Source organism: Choloepus didactylus, chromosome 22 (assembly GCF_015220235.1).
Source record: "Choloepus didactylus isolate mChoDid1 chromosome 22, mChoDid1.pri, whole genome shotgun sequence".
Classification (NCBI taxonomy): Eukaryota; Metazoa; Chordata; class Mammalia; order Pilosa; family Megalonychidae; genus Choloepus; species Choloepus didactylus.
Genome location: NC_051328.1, coordinates 22,792,120 through 22,806,764, shown reverse-complemented (window position 1 = coordinate 22,806,764; position 14,645 = coordinate 22,792,120). Strand labels below are relative to the sequence as shown.

Genomic DNA, 14,645 nt, shown 5'->3' with positions numbered 1-14,645 from the left:
TGTTAAGAAAATTTCTGTGGTTTTATTGTATAATGAGGCATTGAAACATCTGAACAAATCAATATCTGGGCGGTGAGGCAGCTGCTTTCTCCTTCACTTCTTTGGGTTACTAGAGCAACTTGTCAGTAGATTAAAAAAAAAAAAAAAAAAAAAGACAACCTTTTGCATTACTTAAGTCTTTCCAAGGCATGCGCTGGTACAACACAAACTTCTCCTGTCAGATGCAACTAAGTCTAGCGTCCAAAGATCATGCACAACACCTTGGTGGAAGCAGCGCACTGCACCCACTCCCACCGTGGCCCTGCTCATTTGTGTATGATATTTGGAGCATCTGGAGGAGTGTGAATAGTATCGGGAAGAGGAGGGAGGAAACAGCATGAGTGCCTGGCTGGGAGCTGGTCAGCCGAAGTTGTGCAGGGCAAGCCTGAACATGTCATTGGTGCAAACCCAAGCATCATTGATGTTCTTTAATAGGAACATCTGGTGGAACCCCATGATGGGGTCTTCATCAGCCTGTGGGGAGAGAGAAAATGATTCAATAAGGGGGCCAACCAACAAGAAGGACGTTCAGTAGTAGGGGAACAGGGTAAAGAATGTTGACTTTGAGATAAGGCCTTATTGTCCCGGACTCAAATCCCAGTAACCAAAGGGTACTTGCGAATGTAAACTGATATAAGTATGAAACACTGCTCTGGGCACATGGCAGGGACCAATAGATGGCAGCTTGCACTGTTATGTACACTTTAACTGCAGAACAATTCATCAATTAGCTACAGTAACAGCAGAGAACACAACTGCCTCTGAGCCCATGTCTCCCATGTCTGGACAGAAGTGATCAAAATTGTGAAAAAAAATCCCACAGTGCACAGCTCACATGATTCAGAGTAAACTGTAAATAATCTTAAGTGTCTGTTAACACTAGTCAGTCCAATTAGGAGAAACTATGGCTAAAACTGACTGTTGCTAAGAAAAAGTATGTGAGAAAAGGCTCGAATCTGAGTTCACAGTATGACCGTAGTTCTATGGGGGGGTGGGAAACAAAGCATACCCATCAGGTGATCTGTTTCCTGTCATGAATATATAACATTTATAATGAAAAAAGAAAAAAACTTCCAGCCAAACTGCAGAAGACCAGGGTGAGGCCTAGTTGAGGTAGGAGTGGAGAAACACAGCTAACCAGCCTGGTTTTTAAACATTACTTGTTTTTCTGGGAATTATTATCAGCAAGAAGTAGGCTAATCAATCAGTCACGAGCTCCAAGTTACAGAGAAACATGGGAAGAACATGAAGCCAGGTGGGAAGGGGCAATGCGCTCCCTGGAGAGGCCTCCTCAACCCCAACTGCCTAGGGGGACAGGTTCTGGGCAGGCCATCTTGGATAAGCAGGAAAAACTGACAGGAAGGCCCAGACAAGGTTCTTCTGGGCCCCCTGAGAGGTCTGGAGGGGCCCATCCCTCCAGCTCCTGATCACATCTGGAAGTCTTACCCCAGCACAGCCTAGGAAGAAGGCATGTGGGCCTATTGTTCTGAGCCCCACCATGACCCACAGGCCCAGGAGGTTGGGACCTGACCAAGGAGCAGCCAATCTGTCTTGCTTGGGGAAATAGGAGGGGCTTTTTGGAAACTGAGCTTCTGGCGTCCATCTGCTGGAGCACAATAGGAAGAAGGAGTTCCTGGGAAAGTTTTGGGGCAGGGGGAGTTGAGGGACAGCAGGAAGGCTTTGAAGGTGACAGATTCTGAGGAGAAGGGGCAATACAGAGAGAAGCAGGAGTTCCAGGAATCTGCTGTGCCCAGCAGGTGGAGGAGCCAGCAGCCAGCTTGCAGAGAGGTAGCACGGAGGCCAGTAGGGAATGGCCATGGTCACCTGCCTGCAGAAGGCCTACCTACATCTCGGGGCAGTGCAGGGGCACAGTGGCTTGATATCATAGCCCTGTCCTGGACCCACTCCTGCTCCTTTTCCAAAAAGGCTCTAAACTAGCGCTCTCCAACAGAACTTTCTGCAATAAGAGAAATGTTCTATATCTGCACTATCCAATAGGTGGATGCTAACCACATGTAACAATGAGCATTTGAAAAATAGTGCAACTGAGGAACTAAAATTTTAGTTATAATTAATGTAATTTAAAAATTGCCACATATGACTAGTGGCTATCATACTGAACTACACAGCTCTAAACAGGTACTTTGTCCAGGTTTCCTTTGATAAACAGAACATACCCCCCAGGGAAGACAGGGGCTCAGGACTCTCCTCTGCCTGCCCATCCTCCCTGGCACTGCAGTAGTGCTATTACCTTGAGCTGGCCCACAACCATGCTGATGATGCAGCTATCTGGCGTAGGCTGATGGTCCTGCGCCGTGATGCTGTGCTGGATTTTCTGGAACGGAAGGCTCTGCAAAATAGAGTGGAAGGTGGGCTCACTGAGGCTAATAGTGTGGGGAAGGAGCTTGCCTGTGCCCCAGCCATTACTCACAGACAACTTCTCCACAATGGCAGCTTTCCCCTGGAACTGCTGTCCTTCCCACGTAAGGCATGACGCATCAATCTGAAAAATGCACAGAAAACTCCAAGGTCAGGGCCTCAGCACACAAGTATTTCTGAGGGCCCTGAACATAGTCCCGAAAAGGGTCTCGCTTGGGGAAAAGAGTCCACATCTCAATGTCCCTGTCTGTAAAGAGGGGAACTGCAGGTAGTCTCCAAACTTGACACTACCAACAGCTTCTTTAATCATACCCCATCACGCCATGGGCCAGGCTCTAAGACTGTTCAGTAAAGTACTCTTATTAAGTAAGGCCATTTCCCATATTCAAAAGGAAGGGAAAGTGTGCTGAGGAATATATGAAATGATGCACATAAAGTACTCTTTTAGGACCTTGCTAACTCTCCTCTCTAGGTCAGCTCTGGTCTGATTGAGTTTAAGAAGAAATGAGGCAAAAGTACCAGGATCCCAGAGTCAGACCAGTTCAAGTTATTATTTTTTTTAATCTATCTACAATATTGATGATCAAATAATACCTGTGCTGGATTCGGCTCTCCACTGTTAGACTGCTTTCTTTCTTCCCAAATTTCTGAATGGTTCCTGACTTTTTTAAGAGGCAGACATGAAGGAGTTTGCCCATAGCCCAGCCAGGTTCTGAAGCATGCAGGGATGACTCCATCACCCCCACCTCAGGCAGATACGCTAGGCAGTGGCCAGCAGTCAGGCTTCTGTGACCAAGTACAAATAGCTCTTGTATTTGTACAATTATATATGAACACAATTAAAATAGCAGCAAATCATGCCTACATAGGAGGGTTTCTCAAAGGACACACCAGCCTCCCTGGGCTAACCCCATTTGTTTTTCAAGAGAGTTCAGGGGTTTCAGCTTCCAAAAGGACGCTGGACCTGGGGTCTCCAGGACAGCGCAGCTTTGCATCAAGTTTGCTCATGGCTACTGCCACCAGAGGGCACCATCAGCCTGGCCACTGCCTGCTGCTGCCCCAAGTTGGAACAGAGGCACTCGGGGACAATATGTCCTGCCAAGGCACAAGCCTCATGGAATGGCAAGCTGAGAACACCCTGCCCAGGGTACCAAGATGCCATGCTGTGGAAGATGGTACAAGAGACAATGTGTAGACCAGGTAGCTGGACCAGATCCCAGGCCACTTATCCCATGGATGGAAGCTCAGACTGCGGGTGCAGCAAAGTCCAGCCAGGGCTACCAGAACTTGTGAAGCAGACACACTGGCTCAACATCCAAACTGATCCCCTAGGGCCCTACTCTGACCCTATAGCTGGAGACTTACATAAATTGCTCCTAGTTGTGTTCTGTCATTATCAAATAACTGGTAGTAATGCTGAATGAAGCTGGATCCAATCTGCTCCCAAATTGGCTTGTCTCCCATTCTGGAGCGTCACCCGGCCTCACTGAGACCTGTGGGACCAGCAAGAGACAAAGGGAAGAATTAGTACCACAGGAGCAGGAGACAGCTGGCCACTGTCTCTTCACTGACCCCCAGCCCTCCCTGGCATCCTTGAGCAGGGAGTCCTAGGCTGAGGTCTGTCCTCACAGGGAACACTGAGAGGTCCTGGGAACTGGGAGGATGTACCCCTTCCAAGCCAGACCAGTACCAGGAGCCCAGAGGTGGACCAGACTCAGCCCTGCCTTTGAGGAACTCCTGGATGATGAGACAGAAGAATGCCAGGGTCATGGTGCACACAGCATACAGGATGGGTGCTGAGCGCTGAATGAGGCCAAGGAAGGTCAAAAGAGACCCTTCAATGCCCAGAAAGGAAAGGTCCTTTAAGGAGAAGCTAAGCACTCTCTCTCCCTGTATCTTTTCATTTAATATTCTCAAAACGTGCAAGGCCAGAATTATTGCTATTCTTCCCAATTTGCAGACCAGGAACAACTGAATGTTGGTGTGCGGAATGTTTCCTATAGTTCTCAGGCTCCTTCCTTGGAACACCAGCACTCAGTTCCCCAATCTGCCTGGGGCCTTGCTGGTAGGTGGAGGAAGACCCGGTAAGAGTTGGGGGAGACGGCTCCTCAAATCCCCACTTCTGACAAGAACTGCAAGTGACCCTCTTAGTCTCAAGGGAACAGTTTACACCTCTGAGGCCAGCTGTCACCCAGCCTTACCCCTTTTGGCCATTTCCTCACTGATAGGGGTGACCTCTACTTCAGAACTGGGAACATGAGTTCAGAGGATCACAGAGTAATAGCTAAGGGGCTTAAAGAGGGGAAATGGAGGTTGTAGGGGGAAGCATGCCATCTCTTTATATCCCCCTATCCCAGAATTGCTTCCATCCCAAGGGGCTGTCCTCCTCTTGGGTCTCTGAGGGGAGCCCTCCCTTCCAGCTAGAGACCACATACCCAATGGTGCTGGAGAGAAAACCCAAGCCCCACATGAAAGAAACACTCTGGCTTTGTTAGGCCCCTCCTGGAAGAGAAGCAAACTTCTCAGTGCAGGATTCCACGATAGCAGACCCATGTATTGTTTGGCAGTTGTCTCCAACAGAGAGGGGGAGCCCACCCTTTCTGCTCTGAAACAGTGTTCTGGGCCAAGGCAGAGAGGAGGTGGGTTTCAGCCCGGCCAGCAACAGCAGTGACACCAGTGGATCTGATGCGAGTCCCTGCTCTTCCCAGGGCTTCAGCCTCCTTCTCTGTAAAGTGGGGGAGGTGGCCCTGATGTTGCTGGTGATGTAAAACTTCACTAAGGGAACCTGGTCAAGCCCTCAGCTCAATATGTAAGTGCTGTAACCTAGCCTAAGACCAGGGGAGGGATAGTGCAAGTGGACAGTGCCTTACCCCTTATCCAGCCAATCCCCAAGACTGTGGCCAACACTCCACCCAATGAAGGGCCAGGAAGATGAGCTAGTTTTATTTTAGGTCCCTTAGGAGGTGGCAGCACTAAAAATAGAAGCTCAGTGCTTGGATGACTAAGAAATGTCCAGGAAAATCTAAAGCAAGCAGAGGAGAAAGCTTGAACCCAGCCACACCCTCTATATAGCCCCAGTTCATATACTGCCATGAAACAGACCAACAAGAAAAGCATGGAACCAACATTCAGTCTTAGATGCACTGTCTTGGTCACATCTCCAAGGGGTCAAGCCGTGGCCATACTGACATGCTGTATGAGGTAAAGCACAGCTCTGTCTGGCCTCCCTCCAGTATCTCTGCTCACCTTCCACCCTACTCTCCACCATGTGTAGCTCACTCACTGTGGCTTGCCCCTGCTGCACCCCCCCCAGGATGCTTTTCCTGGCCCTTGCAAGCTCCAGGGCAGGGGCTAAACTGGAGGGATGGATGAGGGCTGTCTCTACTTCTGCTCTCGGTCCCTGGCAAGGTTAGGTATCCCTTGCTGGAGGTCTTGGAGAAAGTTTGCAAATCAGAAGAAACAGCATCAGTGAATGTCTGGGGGCAGGAGAAAGAGATGAAGGCAGGCAATTGGGAAGCCGGAGATGGAGGTGAGGGCAACTAAGGCTGGAAGCTGATTCGAAGACAAGTGCTACCAGGTGGTAGGACAGTGGGGAGGAGACAATGTGGTAGTGTTTTCTCCTTTTTCAATATTGTTCTTAATGGCGTGATGATGTAACTTCACAATACAAAAATAAAAACTATTTGGCAAGGGAGTGGGGTGGAAGGGATAAAGGGACAGAAGGGACTTTTGGTTTGCTGCAGTAGGGCAGGGCAGAGTGGGATGGAGAGCTCTCCTGAGGGACAGGCCAGCTCAGGGGCTCCCAGAAAGTGTGAGAAGGAACCTTCACAACTATCTGAATTGTGGGCTTTGTTTTACAGATGCCAAGAGCAGGCTCTGCCCCAGGGAGCTGGGGCCCCCCTGTAGCCAACACAACCTCTCAGGCCTGCTTAACCTTCATGTGTTCATTTCCATGTAGTGCTCACAATAGCCATGTGGTCCGACTTCAGTGTCATCAGCTTTACAGGTGAGAAAACAGAGGATCAGCAAAGTGGAGGGCAGAGGCTGTCCTACCCCAAGCTTATCCAGTACAGCAGAATACTCGGTCCTCTGGCATGGCCAGTGCTTTCCTTCTGTTAACTCTTTGTATCCCTGAGCTCTAAACTCTAGGCTGGCCATGTCCCTTCCCAACACCTTTGTCTCCAAGTTGAAGGCCAAATCCCTTGAGCTCTGCAGGTGGCCATCCATGCCTGTCCATCACTCCTCAGCCTCCCTCCTACCTCAATCCAGCTACCCGTGCACTGAGAACCCAATGAGTACTTGCCCACTGTGATTCTGAACAGGATGCCACCCCTCCCTTGACCTGCCTTGTTAGGTCCTACTCTTCCCAGTTACCCAGCTGCCATTCAGACCTTACCTATGTGGGGACCCCTTCCCAGGTTCAAATGATGACACACACCCCACCCCACTGCAGGCCAAGCCCTCCTTCATGTGCAAAAGCACATCACCACACCTGCTCCTGTGCCTGAGAGCACTGTGGCTCTAGGCTGTGAGGGGTCCAGTATGATTCCTGCACACACACCCCCAGCCTGGCACGCAAACTTCACGACTTTCTGATTCCAACCACTGTGCTAGATCCACCTCCCACCTCCCTCAACTCATGTTGAGGATGCAGCATTCCTGAGTTAAAAAAAAAAGCAGGGTGCAGAGCCCTACTCCTGTCCCCATGCAATATAGGGAAGGGGTCCAGGCGAGGCTGGCTGGGTGTTCCCCAGGATGGCCAGCAAGCCCTGACCTTGTTTCTAATACATTCACTGTGGAAACCAGCCTGGAAAGACATGAAATTCCAAGGCTCAGAGGCAGTCTCACATCAGATTGAGGAGTGTACTTCATGATGACTTCTATGGCTCCTCCAAGAGGGCTGCTGACCATGCCATTTCCCACTTCACCCCCACTGTCCACAGGTTGACTGAGGCCAGGCTCCTGAAGAAATAACCTCGAGAACCTCTCACCCACTGAAAATCAGCCTACACTGACCCTTAAGACTCTGTGGTGAAAAGATCCTCTTAAGAATGTCTCAAAAACTATGGCCCTCACCCAACAAATTTGCACAGATAGAGAGATGCCCCAGCTTTGTGAATAATACCAGGTTGTTCAGACTCCCTGAAGTTCAGCCACAGACCCCAGGTTAAATGCAGGGTGTTAATAACAGGGTGCTATAGGGGAAATCTGTACTTTTCTATAAACCTACAACTCCTCTAACATTTTTTTTAATGGGGGTGGGGGGGAGGCTCCAGCCCAGGAGATCCCATTAGACAATGGAAAAACTTCATTTTTATCCTCAAACTCTGGGTCGGTGTTTCCAGGGACAAAATTTGAAATAGCAGCTGACTGAGCAAGATGAGCAAGATGAGGCTTAACAAGGTTAGCTAAGGTGCCCGTGGTCACCAACCTGGTAGGTGGTAGAACTGGATTAAATCAAGTTTAGTGGATCCAGAGCTAGGACACTCAATGACAAACTGGTCTGGAGATAAAAACAAACAGACTACATCAATGAGGAAGAGCTGCTCCTGGGCACATAGGGCTGACACCCCAAATTCAGACTTTGGCTCTCCAAGAGAGGGGCAAACCAGGCCTAAACCAGGGCTGCCAGCACCAAAGATACCTGGCAGATTTCCACACCAAGCCCACCAGTCCAAACAATAGGCATTTTCATGGGGGATGATGTCACAGCTCTCCCAAACCTTCAAGGTCACAACTCTGTTCTACCATCTCTATCAGCAAAGAAGGGATAGATCCTGGCCTAGACGGATCTGTGACAGGGATGGGGGCAGAAGAGTGATGAGGAAGCGGATGTTCCTAGCTCCAGATTGGTACACAGAAAGATGCTCACATGTTTGAGGGTCCATCACTGAGGCCCACAGGGGATGCCAGCAGATGTGCCAAGCCCACATGGGGGCCCCTGAAATTGGAATCCATCTGTGACATTCACCTTACATCCACTGTATGTGAGGCCCTAAGCAAAGCCCTGAAACACGGAGTCTGGGAAGGGCTCTTCCAACAGGTAGGACTGACAGCCAACTATGATTTAAAGTTCACAGGCCCAAAGCACAGAACATATTTGGGGTGAGAAAAGAAGGGGTGGGCTGTCACCAAAGATGAGCAGACACTGCAGGGTGTCTGTCTTTAGGAACAAAATGCCCCATTGATTTCATGGTCCTGATCCATGGTCCACCAGTGACTTTCCCATTGTACCTGGAAAAAAGTCTCAACCACTTACCTTGACTTCAAGACCTTGGGTGCCCTGGCCCTCCCAACTCTCCAACCTCAGCTCCTGCCACTAGCTCTATCCCTCCTCTGCAGCTACACTGGGCATGTTTCTGTTTCTGGGACATACTGAGCCTGCCCTCACCCCAGGCTTTTTAACTGCTGATCCTTTGACCTGGCTCACTCTTCTCCATAGACGTTCTGTGCCTGGCCCCTGTCACATATGTGTCAGCTCAAATGTCACCTCCTCACAGACACCTTCCCTGACAATTCAGTCTAAAGTAGCTTCCTAGCATTTGTCACTGCATGAGACTGTCTCACTAATATATATAATTTGTTTATGGTCTGTCTCCCTGAACAGGGCAGGGCCATGTCTGTCATGGTCACTCCTGTTCCCATGGTGCCTGGCCCAACCGTCAATAACTATTTGTTGACTAAGTCCATGAATGCATAGGAGGGTGGGCTCTGGAGGAGTGAGTTCTGGGCAAACCCAGCTCAGTTTAAATGGCCAAGCGACCCAATTCCCCTCCACTCACACCTTCTGTCCAAGTCGTAAGGAAATAATCCTTTGTCATCCACCCAGCCATCTGTCTGTATGGGTTTGTGTGGATTTTAAAACAAGCAGTATCAGCATTTCTTAAGTCCCTGCTGGATCCTGTCCCTACCTAACCCTTAAGGCCAGGGCCATTTGTTGAAGGAACACCCAAGGGAGCCTCCTTGGCCAGGTCTGCTGACCCTTCCATCTCTGGGGAAGAGTCTTCTGTCTCTCATCCTAAGATGCTCTAATAGGTACCACTCCAGGAGCAGCTACTTGGCACTTGAATAAATGTGACCATGCAAGGATCTCAGTGGCAGGTGCAAAAGCCACAAACCCAGGTTCCAGTCAGGGGACTGGAAGGCCCCAGACAACAAAATGCTGGTGAGATTCCCCAGCACTGTGGGGACACACAGCAGAGATCCCTGGGGACCAAGGAGGAACAGACTCTAGAAACCAGAAGCTAGGCTCAACAGCCACAGCAATTTGGAGTGGTGGCAAACCCCACCACTGGGCCCACATGCCAGGTGTATCTTGGTCTGGGAATCCTGCCAGGAATTGGAGAGGAGAGTGGGCCCACTAGCAGCATTTCTTCTTTGGGACCCCAATCATTCAGAAGACCCCTCTTCTGGACAAGAATAAGATCTCCTGTAGGTCTCTTCAATTCAGCCCTCAGCATATAATACCAGTATTACTCCTGTCTTCCCCTACTATACTTGGCATCCTTTCCCCAGCACCAGGACAGGGTAATATTTATTTTTCTACCTCCAGCCTCAGCCCAGAGCCCAACACTCAACAGAGAGACAACCAATGATTGTTGAATAAAACTTATCATCAGCGAGAAAGAAGTAAAAAATAAATTTCAGGCAAGCTACTGATGTCTCACTAATGGAATTCTAGAATTTTATATAAGGTGACTTCTAGTTCTAAAATTTGAGAAATCTATGTCTCTCTTAGAACATTCATCCCATCCCAACCCACCAACTGCCAAGAGAGCAGAATAAAGTGAGAAGTGGCTTGGAGAGAAGACGTGGGCTCAAGGTCACTAAGGGACCTAGTTTTGAGCTGATTAAGAACCCAGGCATCCTGACACCCTGCCCCCATACTTATGCAGCCCCATCCTGACTGCTACACCAGACCTCATTTTCCAAGTCAGCCCCACACGGTTAGAGGGTACAGAGGTTCTCCAGATCCTGGAAACTCTCAGGCTTCTCCTCTCATCTCTGAGACCCAGATGGCCTGCCAAGTTCCAGAAAAGTCAAGGACTTCTGGGAATTAGGATGCCCAGCAATGGCAAGCTGACCCCAGACACAAAAGTTACAGGGAAGTTCTAGAAGGAATGGAATGAGGGCGAAGGACCTGAATTCTTACTACTTCTGGGTAACCTTGGAGAAGGAATGGTATCTTTTTGACCCTGAATAAAACTGGGAGGTTCTTGGGAATACACAAACTAATCCATAGCCATAAGCCTAACTCCCCAGAAACCTGTGTCTTAGAAAGAATCTGGACACTCTAGCAAGTCTTGAAACAAATGCTTCTAGCACTAAGGAATTCCATGTCATACCCTATGTGTGCCCTATGGGAGTCCCTTATTGCCCACCTCAAGGCAAACCAGGCCTCCTCTGAAACTGATGAATGAACCCAACTTCCATGTCCTTTATGGGCATGATGTGGACTAGAGGGAGAGTTGAGTTCAGAGAGAAAGCAGGCCTGGTGAGGACTTCAGGGCAGCATCCTTGCCCATTCTCCTTAACCAGGGAGAATGACTAGGCAGAGCAATTCAATGCAAGGAAACATCCCAGGCCAGAGCCCAATAACAAGAAAAACATCACCTGGGAAAATATTCAGGGTGGGGGTGGGAGGTACAGTGGCTTCCTGCACCATTACCCCAACTCAGCCCTCCCAAGACATTTGATAGTCTGCTTGCTTCTAAGGCTAGGTTTGCAGAGACTGAGCTGCTTCTTTAGCCCCTGCAAAAACTGTGGTTTAGAAGCTGCAACAGGCCAGAGGAACGAAGCCTTAACAAGCTACCTCTTTCTTCTCCAAATCCCATGTCTTCTCTGGACTGGCTCCTGAATTTATCCTCACTAGGTCAGTAATGCCTTTAGAAAGCCTGAGTTAAGTACTCTTCAGCCAGATACACCCCTTCTTCCAGAAGTCAATGGGGTCCCTGGAGCCATCATTAAGGGTAATTTCCCAAAGTCCAACCAGCTTTCTGCCTGTTCAGAGGCAGCTCCAGCTGTCAGAGAAGGAAGTGAGAGAATGCGGGGAACACTGACTCTCTGCAGTTTCCAGCCCCCAACCCTAGTTCTGCCATCCATGCATCAGAAGGGACCAACACGGTCAGAATCCCGGCCCTAACCCCAAGGTTCCTATCAACCCAGCCTCTTTTTTCAAACCCAGGCTCACAGACCTCAGGTCTGGAATCTACTACACCTTCCATTAAATCTCACCTTATCACTATCACTCCTTATCTGAAGAATCATCCTCCCTTGTTGGGTAGTTCTATGCTAACCCTGGGAGGGGAAGATATGAAGATTAGGTTGTGCCTGAGGTGGTCTAATCAGCCTGGGAGGTTCACACACCCAATCCCACTTCCTTGGCTTCCTTACAACCTTACTCCACTAACATAGCCAACCTACCCAGTGCTCGGGCTTGGTCACTGATAGAGAAGGGTGGGGACTAGACCTACCAGCCCGGAGCCAGAGCTCCTCTCACATCAGGGCCAAATCCTCCAAGGCTGGTTAGAAGCAAAGTTCCACGTGGGACCTCCCACCCCACCCCCAGTCCCAGATTCCCTGATTATGCCTACCACACAAGAGAACCTAGGCATGGGTTCCACAGAGAAGCCGGTAAATTTCGTGCGCTCCCAGCACGCAAACGGGGGAGTGTTCATCTACACCCTAGCCGAGCTATGGTCGGGAACCTGGTGAGGGTCCTAAGCTCGAGCAGCGACTGGCGGGCGCCCTTACCCATGTTGATTCCGGAGCGGGCCGGGTGGTGCCGCCCATCCCCGGATCCTTCGCAGACCGGTGGCAGGAAGTGGGGCCGGGGTCGACCCGCAAACCTGCCTGCAGAGCTTGCGGGACTCAGGCAGGCCAGGCCATACAGGGCGGGGCCCGAACAGCCCAGTCCGTACCAGAGGAAAACGTCCAGCCAAGGAGCGGCCGCTGCACCCACCGTGGGCACGGTATGGCCCAAAGAAGCGCCTGGTGGCCTCTCTCCGCATTCTCCCCGGCCGCCGCCTCAGAGGACCGGCGGGAGGCGGAGCCGCGCGCGACACATGGCCCCGGCCCGCACTGCTTCGGGCCGCCGGGGGGAGGGGGGAGGAGGGGCCGCCCGGTGACTCTCAGTGGAGGCTCTGGGCGGCCCGGAGCGCAGCTCCTGCGGCCCAGCCCCCGCCCCGGCGCTCTGGCCCCGACACTCACCCTAGGGGCTGGCACGATGGCGGCAGCGGCGGCGGCGGCGGCGGCAACCCAGCGCGGTCTGCGACCGACTGTCCCTTCCCCCTTCCCTTCCCTCGCCCGCCCCTCTGCACTCTGGGAAATGCAGTCCCGCTGCGCTTTTTTTTGGCATAGGTACACCAAAAGAAAACTACATTTCCCGGCGTGCTATACGGCCAGGCCCACACACGGCCCGCAGCGCGGGAGGTGAGGCTAAATCGGGGAGGGAGACTGCCGGGGCAAGCCTCTGAGAATTGTGGTCTGGCGGAAGCCTCTGGAACACCGGAGGTTGACGCCAGGCAAGGGTCAGGGCTTGCTAGTCTCCCGGTCCAGCCGGCCCTGCCCCGCCCAGGCTGCGCGGCTGGTGTGGGTTGACGAGACCTTCGCCGGAGCCCAGCCTTTCCCCAAGCTGGCCCAGCCTTCCCACCCTGGACCCCAGGGTTGCTTCCGTTCGCGAAACCCTCTCGCTTTGGCAGCCCCTTTGGCTTCTAGGAGTCGTGGGATCGGCTAAGGCCGGGGCGGAACCCAGAGCTATCCCAGCATTCGCGCACCGGGTCCCGGGACCAGCTGGGCCCAAAGCTGGTTTAGAGCAGACAGCACTTCTCGGGCCCGGAGACTCAGACGTTCCTCAGATAGGGGTGGTTGGAGAGACTGTTTAGCTGCTGCCTGCGGCCGTCCTACTCTCACACTTGTACCAACTGGAGTCCCCAAAACATTCTCTTGAGTTTTTTTCGCAGCAGGCAGGGCAGTTTGATTTTTAGTTATGAAGAAAGAGAGACAGGCAGGGGAGTTTGATTTTTATTAATGAGGAAAGAGAGAAATAACTGGGTCACCCAAAGTTCCCCAGTGGCTTAAGTGGCTGGATTGTCAATAATTTCTCTCCCGCCGTTGCCTTTTACTTTGAAGGAAGCCCAGTCCGTCGTTTCCTTGGCAACACAAACATTTGGAGGGAGGCCTGTCTCTAGGTCAGGCCTGTGCTGGAGAAACAGCTCTGCAGCTAACCCAGGGGACCACAGGTAAGGGAAATGGCTACAGGCTTTCTCCAGGTAGCTCCACACCTTCCCTCCTGAAAAGATCTCTCAGGATTCCTGTTCTTTCAGGAAGGTTTTGCACCTTTACCACCCCCAACACTCCATACCTGGTAAGACCAGGCCTACCTTTTATTTCTTAAATCTCAGGTCTGTACCTAACTGCCTGACTACATGCATTCTCTTATCACCCAGCCAGTGAGAACTCTGCAGGAATCTACTCTTCTTTGTGGTGGGTCTGGGACCTCCCTTGCTCTGTGAGCTGTCCTTCTACACCCAAGAAGCTAATACACAAGACAGGTTGTAATGCATGTAACTTCCAGACACCAGGGAGGGACCTGGCCAGAGCCTGGCCCTCACCCTGTCTTGGGAGTACTGCTGATGTTCAAAAGCGAAAGCAGACACAGGAACTAAATGACAAAATAAAGAGCATGGCCTGGGCCTGAGCCTGTGCCTAGGAACGTGCTCATTCCCAACAAAGAAGAGTGGGGACATGTAAGAGATTGGCCCAATAGCTGTCCTTAAAGGGATTTGGTCTCAGGTAGCTTGGAAGGGTATTGCCCTGCTTCTACCACTTCACAACCAGCCAGTTAACCCTAGAAAGGCAAAGCTCCCTAAACAAGCACCTACACAATCTATCCATCCCCATCAGAGACTTGTTCCCAACTCAGTGCCAAGGGGCGAGGAGGATAGCTCAGAGGAGGTGCATTTTGGGCCACCCTGGCCCGAAACCACAGGGCAAGACCCCAAACAAGTGGCTTTGTCCACAAGTACTAGAGAAGGGACTTATGTTGTATGGAGCCTAAGAAGTATCCATTTGTGCCCAATATCCATCTTTAAAGGCATTTGCATCTCCCCATTGGCTTTGAGCTAAATTATTTGGAGCTGTAGAAAAAAATGTCACCCTCTCCCCTCCAATATCCAATCTAAAGAAAGTTGGAGGCAGCCAAGAAAAAGAATCAAGGAGGCACGAAT

The 14,645-nt window shown here is 51.0% G+C and overlaps 1 protein-coding gene across 2 annotated transcripts; it reads right to left on the bottom strand.

Annotated features, from left to right (window-relative positions):
* NUTF2 (nuclear transport factor 2) lies at positions 1-12,730 on the bottom strand. Of its 2 annotated transcripts, none has more exons than XM_037816463.1 (5): positions 12,628-12,730; positions 3,784-3,911; positions 2,471-2,542; positions 2,291-2,389; positions 1-513 (listed from the first exon to the last, which is right to left on the bottom strand). In XM_037816463.1, the coding sequence occupies exons 2-5, from the start codon at positions 3,880-3,882 to the stop codon at positions 400-402; spliced, it is 384 nt and encodes a 127-aa protein (XP_037672391.1). In that variant the 5' UTR covers positions 3,883-3,911; positions 12,628-12,730; the 3' UTR covers positions 1-399. The 2 variants fall into 2 exon arrangements, with proteins under 2 accessions (XP_037672391.1, XP_037672392.1); XM_037816464.1 differs by lacking the exon at positions 12,628-12,730 and adding an exon at positions 12,172-12,590.
* Between the last annotated feature and the right edge of the window lie 1,915 nt (positions 12,731-14,645).

What these genes read in the sequence shown, in the direction of transcription:
- NUTF2 (XM_037816463.1), bottom strand. Translation starts at nt 3,882, where the DNA reads ATGGGAGACAAGCCAATTTGGGAGCAGATTGGATCCAGCTTCATTCAG. An exon ending in CACAACTAGGAGCAATTTAT is followed by an intron (nt 2,543 to 3,783) that starts GTAAGTCTCCAG and finishes TGCATTTTTCAG; the next exon opens with ATTGATGCGTCATGCCTTAC. An exon ending in TGGTTGTGGGCCAGCTCAAG is followed by an intron (nt 514 to 2,290) that starts GTAATAGCACTA and finishes CTCTCCCCACAG; the next exon opens with GCTGATGAAGACCCCATCAT.